Source organism: Eschrichtius robustus, chromosome 16, assembly GCF_028021215.1.
Source record: "Eschrichtius robustus isolate mEscRob2 chromosome 16, mEscRob2.pri, whole genome shotgun sequence".
In the NCBI taxonomy this organism is placed as follows: domain Eukaryota; kingdom Metazoa; phylum Chordata; class Mammalia; order Artiodactyla; family Eschrichtiidae; genus Eschrichtius; species Eschrichtius robustus.
This window is the reverse complement of record NC_090839.1, coordinates 69,519,542-69,529,568: the sequence shown is the minus strand read 5'-3', so window position 1 is coordinate 69,529,568 and position 10,027 is coordinate 69,519,542. Positions and strand designations below refer to the sequence as shown.

The 10,027-nt window shown below is 44.0% G+C and overlaps 2 protein-coding genes across 2 annotated transcripts in view; one reads left to right on the top strand and one right to left on the bottom strand.

The window, feature by feature from the left end:
- Window positions 1–1,056: 1,056 nt before the first annotated feature.
- On the bottom strand, window positions 1,057–1,454 carry LOC137749732 (translation machinery-associated protein 7). The gene has a single exon (XM_068523940.1). The coding sequence runs from the start codon at window positions 1,418–1,420 to the stop codon at window positions 1,226–1,228; it is 195 nt and encodes a 64-aa protein (XP_068380041.1). The 5' UTR covers window positions 1,421–1,454; the 3' UTR covers window positions 1,057–1,225.
- Window positions 1,455–6,684: 5,230 nt separating this feature from the next.
- TMC7 (transmembrane channel like 7) overlaps window positions 6,685–10,027 on the top strand; it is a 53,679-nt gene continuing 50,336 nt past the window's right edge. Inside the window, exon 1 of the mRNA XM_068524513.1 lies at window positions 6,685–6,834. Within this exon, the coding sequence (XP_068380614.1) occupies window positions 6,768–6,834 (67 nt within the window). The 5' untranslated portion in view covers window positions 6,685–6,767. The remainder of the gene's footprint in view (window positions 6,835–10,027) is intronic.

Sequence of the window (10,027 nt, the reverse complement as noted above, 5' to 3'; positions counted from 1 at the left end):
GAAAGGTGTGCTTGGGCCAGAGAGGAATAAAGCATGTGGGTGTCTGGTTTAAAAGTTAGTTACAATATAGCTTTGCTAAAGTGACAAGAAAAGGGGCTTCCTGCTGAGGGCAGTTTCCGGCAAAGAGCTGCTTACATTACAAAAGTACAATTTACCAAATTGCTATACATTACAAAAGTACAATTTACCAAATTGCTATGAGTCATAATTAGCTTGAGGGGAAAGGTTTCTTTAATATCTGGAAAACACTGATTAAAAAACAATAATATTTCAGACAAAACCCCCAAATTACAACCATACTCATCAGTTTGCTCAATCCTATGTGAGTAATCCTTGATCTTAATCTTCTGTTAACAGTTTTATGAAGCCATCAGGTTTTCCACTGGAATTCTTTAATTTCTTACGCAGGTGAGTGGTATATGATCTGAAAGTTATCAGAAACCTGCACTTGTCAGAAAGTCCTTTCTATGAATCTTCTGGAAGATGAAGTATTTTTTTACAAAATCATCAGAGTACAATAACTGTCTATAAATGACAGGACTTAAAAAATGGTTAAAGACCTGATTACAATGCAGCTGACAATTAAACTTGGTTACTGCTGTGACATACAACGATTTAAGATAATTACTAGAATTATCACTGATAACATTTCCTAGGACATCCCATTTTTTAGGAGTTCCATATAATTTCTAGAATACCTATGTTAATAAAAATTTACCCGTACAAATGTAAACTAAGAACGTTTATCACCATTCATTTGACAATGCTTCCCACATAATTTAACATACCAAATAAGTCTAATTAGTTTAATATTCCTCTCTCTGAGATGGAGAGAAAACAACTATTTTGAGGTTGATGAAACAAAATTTATTTTTTAAGGCAGGACAAGAAAAAGTTAAACATAAAATTCTGTGTGTTTGTTTGGGCCTTTCCCTCCCCCACTAGTGTGCAGCATGCATCTGCATTACACATTGACCACACCTTCTCAAAGATGGGAATGCCTGCTCAACTGTAAAGATCAATTTTTTTTTCTTTCTTCTTTTTTTTTTATTTTTTTATTTTTTTACAAAAGTTTATTCTTAAATGTACAATAGGTTCCAAGACAACACTTCATTCTAGCTATAGGTGGCAACAGATGTTATGGCAGGGAATCCAGATGTTTAATCCAGATGTTTAAACAGGAATGGAACTAAGGATCATCATTGCCTCAGGCACAAGGGACAGCTTACTTTTTGCCAGATTTCTTAATTCCACCTGTGGCCAGGGGGCCTTTCCCCGCGGCCTTCGCTTTTAGCTCCTCGAGTTTCTTTTGCTCCTCCTTCTGTTTCTGCTTGAATGCCTTATCTTCCTCGTCCATCTCCTTGGCTTGCTTCTTGGGCTGCTTCAGGGGCTTCTTCTTGCCACCTTCGCGGCCCGACATGGCGCCTGCCGCCCCTTCCCCAGACCCTGCCACCGGATGCCTTTTCTTTCTTCTGACACAAGCAATGTAACTTCTTTTTTTTTAATTAATTAATTAATTAACTTATTTATTTATTTTTGGCTGTGTTGGGTCTTTGTTGCTGCGCACGGGCTTTCTCCAGTTGTGGAGAGCGGGGGCTACTTTTCGTTGCGGTGCGCAGGATTCTCATTGCGGTGGCTTCTCTTGTTGTGGAGCACAAGCTGTAGGCATGTGGGCTTCAGTAGTTGTGGCACGTGGGCTCAGTAGTTGTGGCTCAAGGGCTCTAGAGCGCAGGCTCAGTAGTTGTGGCGCACGGGCTTAGTTGCTCCGTGGCATATGGGATCTTCCTGGACCAGGACTCCAACCCGTGTCCCCTGCATTGGTAGGCGGATTCTTAACCACTGCGCCACCAGGGAAGTCCTAACTTCTTAAAAAATAGCATTCTTTCCCAGCTCTGAAAGGGGTCATGGTGACTTGCCGCTTGCTTTGTACGTGCGTACCTGGACTGTGTATCCTAGGTGAACTTTATGTAAAATATCAGTATGTCATTTTGATGTACAATCCTTTGTCTCAAAAATGTATATGACTGTGCCTTTCACTTCTGACAGGCAGAACAGTTCTCAGAGCTTTCTGAGCACCTGCTTCCCTGGTTATAATCCTCAGTTTGGCTCGAATAAAATTCACTTTTTTCCTTCTTAACTTGATAGTTAATTGAATTTTCATTGACAAGGTGTTCCAGGGACCCTTCAGAAAACCTCAGAGTTGAACTTCATTTCGAATTTGATCTTTGGGAAGTTTGTCAAAAATATCAAAAGTTCAAAACACCTGGTCAAATAGGATCATAGGTCACTGTGAAATCACCCTAACCCATTCACTTAACCAAAGTGAAAATGAAAGATCTCAAAGGTTGTAATAAATCACTGAAATGCAAAGAAACTCACACAATCTATTATCAAAAGCAGCTCAATATTTCAAGAAAACTTTGTTTTCCCAGCAGAAAGAGAAAACAAAACTCAAGTCTTTTTTTAAAAATAAAATTTAAAAATTTACTTTTTTAAAATAAATTTATTTATTTTAAATAAATTTATTTTTAAATACTCTTTTTAAATAAAAAATACTCTTTTTTAAAAATAATAAATTTATTTATTTATTTATTTATTTATTTTTGGCTGAGTTGGGTCTTCGTTGCTGTGCGTGGGCTTTCTCTAGTTGCGGTGAGCAGGGCCTACTCTTCGCTGCAGTGTGGGGGTTTCTCACTGCAGTGACTTCTCTTGTTGTGGAGCATGGGCTCTAGGCATGCGGGCTTCAGTAGTTGTGGCTCGTGGGCTCTAGAGCGCAGGCTCAGTAGTTGTGGCACATGGGTTTGTTGCTCCGTGGCATGTGGGATCTTCCCTGACCAGGCATCAAACCCGTGTTCCCTGCACTGGCAGGCAGATTTTTAACCGCTGCACCACCAGGGAAGTCCTTTACTCGTCACTGAAGTCAAATACAACACATCAGACTATCCCTCCCAGGATTTGGGAATTGTGACGCAGAGACCTCTAATCAGTCTTTTCAGAGTTTATATCAACTTGGGGCTGCAATGTGGCCATATTTTGCCATGTGAAGGGAGAAGCCGACAAAATCAGGGGCAAGTGTGAGGTGCAGGCTCTGGGAAGAGGGAAACAGCAAACATGAACTCGTAGGCAGGAACAGATAGGTGTGTTCAGATAGGAGGAGAAAGGAAGCCAGCCACAGTGGTGATGGTAGGAGATGGGGCTGGACAGATCCCCCAAAGCCTGCTCCACGCATGATAAGGAGAGCGAGGGCGTACTCTAAGTGGCAAGAGGAAACCAGAGAAGGAGGGGATGTTTAGCAGGAAAATTACGAGATCAATTTCCTTTCTGAGAAGTTGGCTCTGCTGGTGGACAAGGTCTGGACAAGGCAGGGAGACAGTCAGGAGGCAGTCCTCGCCTTGGAAGAGGTGGTGGTGCTTTGGGTTAGGTGATCGCTGGTGGCGAAGGAAAGCAGAGGGCTGATTCCACCCTGCCCCTCTGCACCCTGGTTCTTTTTTCTCTAAAATGGGGATTGAAGGTTCCTACTGTCTTCTTAGGGATGACGAAAGTTAAACGAGGTAATGCATGATATGGATTTGGTACAGAGTAAGTCCTCAATAAGTGGCAGTTATTATTATTATTATCCTAATAATAAAAGAGAGACCCCGCCATAGCTTTCCTCATACTGAATTCTAGTGTGGGAAACAGACAAATCAAGTAGTAAAAATAAAGTGCTAGGACAGATAAAGCTGATAGGGGGCGCTGTGGGAAGACATACGCCTCCCCTTGAAATAAAGCAATACGTAAATGGAATCAAGAATTCCATGTTTGATTCTGCTTTCTGTCCTACTTGCCATCCTTCTGTCTAAATTTCTGTTTGTCCGGCTACCAGCCTTGTCCCCCTTCTATTTCCTTCCAACAGGAGATTTCTGAGACCTTTTCCCAAAGAACTACCCTATTTCTATTCCTGTAAAATCAGTCATCTCCTGGGAGGAAGGAGTTTCCTTCAGGATACTGGGCTCATTCCCCTGCCCCAGAGAGAACCCGAGGCCTCTCCTGGCTGGGGATGCAGACCAAGCCAGGGCCAGGTGCCAGGTGCCGGGTGAGACCAGTAGGAGGGAGATGAACACCTGGAATTGGCAGGCTCCATCCATCTCCTTCCAGATCTGTGGGCTGGGATCAGGGGCTGGGAGGTGGCCTCTGGTGAGGAAGGGAACAGGGAGGCACTGCCTCACGACAGAAATAAGCATCATTTGTCGACACTGCTTTGTGCCACAGACTTTAGAGGTAATTTTTTAAAACTTCAAGCATATATAGGTAATATATCTGTGCAATACAGAAAAAAGGATAATCAGTAAATACCCCCAACTTGTCCTGAAATTTACTATGCATTTCCAAGCACATACATATTCTTGTATTTTCTTTACCCAAATGGTAGCTTACCTAATACACTTCTTCTGCACCTTGCTTTTTTCACTTAATTGTATATTTCCACACATAGAACTTTCTATATGTCTACATATACAGCTATTTGATCGCTGGATGTATGTGTCAAAATGTATTTAACCAGCCTCGTATCTATATTGATTTAGCCCGCTTCTTTCTTTTGCTAGTATAAACAACATTGCAAGGAACAGCCTCATAGAAATGTCATTGCTTGTGTTGCAGAATTTTAAAATTTTATGTAGTTTGAATAAATGAACAAAACCAAACCCAAAACAAAACAAAAACACTTTTTTAAAAAGCACTTTCATGGTTTTATTTTTTACTTTTTTTTTTTTTTTATAAATTTCTTTCTTTCTTTATTTATTGGGTGTGTTGGGTCTTCGTTTCTGTGCGAGGGCTTTCTCCAGTTGCGGCAAGCGGGGGCCACTCTTCATCGCGGTGCGCGGGCCTCTCACTATCGCGGCCTCTCTTGTTGCGGAGCACAGGCTCCAGACGCGCAGGCTCAGTAATTGTGGCTCACGGGCCCAGTTGCTCCGTGGCATGTGGGATCTTCCCAGCCCAGGGCTCGAACCGTGTCCTCTGCATTGGCAGGCAGATTCTCAACCACTGCGCCACCAGGGAAGCCCCTATTTTTTACATTTATATCTTTGGATTTTCTTTTGTGTGAGGTTGGCATCAGATTAGGTTTGTTTGGGTTTTTTTTCCCCCGGATGCTCTGCCAGGCACTTTAGGGGATTATTCTCACTACGACCCTTTCTACAGGTGAGAAAACAGAGGCTCAGAGAGGCTGAGTCACATGGCCAAGCTCACTCAGGGAATAATTAGAAACCAGTTTCCAAATGGAAACTCAGTGACCCAACCCTTAGCTACAATAAAAATAGCATTTATTTTGATCCAGGCAATTACTTATTTAAAAAAATTCACTTTCTGTCTTGGAATAGTTTTAGAGTTACAGAAAAATTTGAGAATATCACAGAGAATTTCCATACACCTTAGACTCAGTTTCTGTGATTATTACTATCTTACATCAGTAGTAGATGAGCCAATATTGACAGTATTATTATCTAAAGCCCATACTTTATTCAGATTTGCTTAGTTGTTACTTTTCCTGTTCCACATTCCCATCCTGATGACCATATTACACTTAAGTGGTCATTTGAGCGGTCATGTCCCCTTAGGCTCCTCTTCGCTGTGACAGTTTCTGACTTTCCCTGTTTCTGGTGACCTTGACCGTCTTGTGTAGCTGTTCAGGTATTCTGTAGGACGTCCCTTGACTGGAGTTTATCTGATGTTTTTCTTATGATTTGGCTGAAGTTATGGGTTTGGGGGAGAAAGACCCACACAGGTAGAGTGTCATTCCCATCCCATCATATCAAGGGTGCATACCATCAACATGACATCACTGTTGATGTTCAACTTGATCATCTGTCTGAGAAAGTGTTTGTCAGGTATTATTCAGGTAGTTACTTGCCGTGCCCCGCCCTCCCTTTTCATACTGTCCTCTTCGGAGGGAAGTCACTGTGTGCAGTCCACACTTAACGACTGCGGAGTCATTGCTCCACCTCCTTTAAGGAGCTGTATAAATTATCTAGAATTATTCTGCATAGGCGATTTATCTACACTTCCCATTTACTTAATTTGGAAGTTACTTGTATACAAATGTATATACAATTACATTTCTTTAATTATTAGGCACTTATTTATATTTGCTAATTCCTTTTCATTCTATCTTTTAAGCTGTACCTGGCTAGAGGCAGAGATGAAACGTGGATAAGGTGCAAATTTTAAAAGACAAACACGGCACGTAGTGAAAAACCCTCCCTCATACCTTTCTCATCCAGGCCTCCCAGCTCCCCACTCGAAAGATATCTTATGCATTTACAAACATGTACAAATACATTCCCCCCCCCCTCTTTTTTTTTTCCTTTTTGTACCCAAATGGTAACTTACTAGATACACTTGTTCGGCATCTTGGTTATTTTTATTACACTTTTTAAAATCTGGGAGGTCTCCCCTCCTCGCGGCCGCTGGACGGAGCTGTCCCGGGTCTCTCCGGCTCTCCAGCCGCGTCTCCCATCCCAGGTCCCCGACGCGGCGGAGCCGCACCCTTCCACGGCGCCCTGCCCTCACCTCGCCTCCCAGCGCAGGGCGGCTCGGGTGGTCCAGCGGGGGCGGGCGTGGGAAGGGCCGCCGGGCGCCCCGCCCCCGCCCCCGCCCCCGCCTCTGTGACGTCGGCCCCGGAATCTGGAATCCCGGCTCCGGGAGGGAAGGCCGGGAGACGGCGGCGGCGTTGGCGGCGGCGGCCGGAGCGGGTCTCCGGCGGCATATCAGGGGCGCGGGGCGCAGCCATGAGCGAGTCCAGTGCCAGTGCGCTCCCGCCCGGCAGGCCCGGCAGGCAGGCCTTCATCCACCAAGGTAGGGCGGCGCGGACCCGGCTCCAGGCGGCCGGCGGGTGCAAGCGGCCGCGAGGTGCTGGGAGCTCGGCGCGGGGCCGGCCCCCTCTCCACCTCCCGGCTTGGGGGAAAACGGATCTTTTTTATTGCTGGTCTCCCTCCTCCAACCCGTCCTCACCCAATTCAGAGAGCGCATGCTCTACCAAAAGGAGCACTAGAATGGGAGTCTCGACAGTGGTGAGTTTGCCTTCCCAAAGCTGGTCGAGGGATCCCGGGCTAGTCTCAAAATAATCTTAGATGTTGAATGAAAAGATTGTGAGATCCCTGTCAGCCCTAACATTCTGATACCAGGTGCGTGCCTCCCAAACATATGAGGCTTTACAATTAGATGGGCTTAGAACTGAATTCTGCCTCGGCTATTTATTGCTGTGTGATCTTTGGTAAGTGACTTGCCCTCTCTGAACCTTAGATTCTTCAGCAGTAAAATGGGAATAAGATGTTGGTGGGATTAGTTGAGAGAAAAATGTGTGAAGTGCCTAGCAGAGTGCTTGATACAGGAAAGGCACTATCAGTGGTAGCCAGCCAAGTATATGCTTTTCCCTTTTTTTGTTGGGTAAAACTTAAGAGTGAAGTGTACAGCTCTGTGAATTTTTACATAAATGCGTACAACTGCTACTCAGTCAAGATAGAAAAGTTGCCAGCACCCGGGCAGGCTTCCTTGCAGCATTCATATCTTATATTTGCCCTTAACAAAACACAAGACCCCACTGTGAGGTTTTTGTGTGTGTGTGTGTGTGTGTGTGTGTGTGTGTGGACAACGCTTCCAATACCTAGTACCTTGGCTTCAACTTCCCCACTGTGAGTTTTATCTGCAGCGTTTTTTCTATTTCAATTTGAGAATAGAGATTTTGTTACAAGAATCTACAGTGAAGCATGAGTGTAGATTTGGGCATTGGGCCCCTCTGATTGGATTGATCTCAACATCTAGAAGAAGAAAAAGAGAAAAACATCTAGAGAGACCCAAACTCTGGGAACTTGCTCGGGAATCAGAAAAAAGACTAGGTTTTGATGCTAATTATTTTCTAATGCAGTATTAATAGTGCTGGCATCAGCTCAATTTCAGCCTTTCAGTAATAGCTATTCAAGTATTTTCCACATGATTTTTTATTTATCTTTCTCTTATTGTATCACAGTTCATCACATTTAAGATGCCACCCCTGGTTTCCCATACAGAAGGCAAGGAGATTCCTCTTCCTTGCATCTTTGCTGGGTGTTCAGGGGGCTCTCTAAGCATCTTTTTATGAGTATTGTAACTAGCGCCTCTAATCAAAAGGTTCTCCCTGTCCCTTGGACAGATGATATTTTATGACCGTGTACCCACTAGCATGAGTGGGAGGCTCAGAAGGGACTGTGTTTATAACTTTGCAGCAGTTTGTAAACCATGACACACTGTATGAGCATCTTGGGAGGACAGTTGGAGGGGGTCAGGAGACAAAGGGCGTCTAGTTTACAGAAATGGGAAATGTGTATCTTTCTTAATGATAAAACAGATCACAACATTTGCCTTCTTTTTTTTTTTTTTTTCTTTTCCATGATGGTTTATTACAGGATATTGAATATAGTTCCCTGTGCTATACAGTAGGACCTTGTTGCTTATTCATTCTATGTATAATGGTTTGCATCTGCTAATCCCAAACTCCCAATCCATCCCTCCCCCAACCCCCCTTCCCCTTGGCAACCACAAGTCTGTTCTCTGTATCTGTGAATCTGTTTCTGTTTCACAGATAAGTTCACTTGTGTCATATTTTAGATCCCACAGGTAAGTGACATCGTATGGTATTTGTCTTTCTCTTTCTGACTTACTTCACTTAGTATGATAATCTCAAGGTCCATACATGTTGCTGCAAATGGCACTATTTCATTCGTTTTTATGGTTGAGTAGACAATACTTGCCTTCTTAATTAAAACTTTTCAGTGGCTTCCCACTGCTCTGAGAACAAACTCCAGGCCTCCAACAAGGCCAGCAAGGACCCTAGCCCACCTCTGCAGCCTCTCATCACCTACAGCCTTATCTTAGCCCATGCTGCTCCAGCTACACTGACTGCCTTCTCGTTCCTCCCAACATATCAAGGTCATTTCTGCCTCAGGGCCTTTGCATCTGCTGTTCTCTTTGCCTGGAGTGCATTTCTCTTTGCTATTCATATGGCAGCCTCTTGCTGCTCCTGTCAGGTCTCTGCTCAAATGTCACTTCAGAGAGGCAGACCTCTGGAGTCATCTTGTCTGGAGAAGTGCCCCCATATCTCCTACCCTGACCTTGCTTATTCCTTCAAAGCACTTAGCACCATCTGAAGTCATGTCGCTTGATCATTTCCTGGTTTATTAGCTATCTCTCCTTCTAGAATGTGGGTGCTATGAAAATCAGGAGCTTTTTCTTGTTCCCCTAGGACCTAGAACAGTGTCTGGCACGTGGTAGGTACTAAACCTGTGATGAATGAATGAATGATGGAGTATACCCACAGCCATGCTGGCAGCTATAGTGTAGTGGTTTCAACTCTAGACTCCGGATTCTCAGATGCAAATCCTCTTTTTCCCATTCACTGGTTTTGTCTTTGGGAAAGGCAGTTAAGTGCCTGGTGCCTCAGTTTCCTTATGTATTAAATAACGAAAGTACCTACTTCAGGAGGTCATTATGAGGATTCAGATAATTAATTTATGTAAATAACTTAGTAAGTGCTTAAATTAGTTATCTATGTCTTGGAACAAATTATCCCAAAATTTAGAGGCTTAGAACCCACTTACCTCACGGTTTCTGTGGGTCAGGAACTGGGGAGTGACCTATCTAGGCTTTTCTGGCTCAGTCTGTCTTACAAAATTGCAGTCATGGTGTCAGCCAGCCATGCAGTCATCCAAAGGCTTGCCTGGAGCTGGAGGATCCTGTCCAAGATGACTCGCTCACATGGATGGTGAGTTGACACTGGCTGTTGACAGGAAGCCTCAGGTCCTCTCCATGTGGACCTCCCAGAGGGCTGCTTAAGTGTCCTCGAGACATGGTGGCTGGCTTCTCTCAGAGCAGATGATCCAAGAGAGAGCAAGGCAGAAGCTGTAGTGTCTTTTATGAGCTGGTCTTAGAAATCACACTGTGTTGTTTTTAATTGTTCACGTGGGTCAGCCCTGTTCAGTGTGGATGGGGCCTGTATAGAGGCGTGAATATTAGG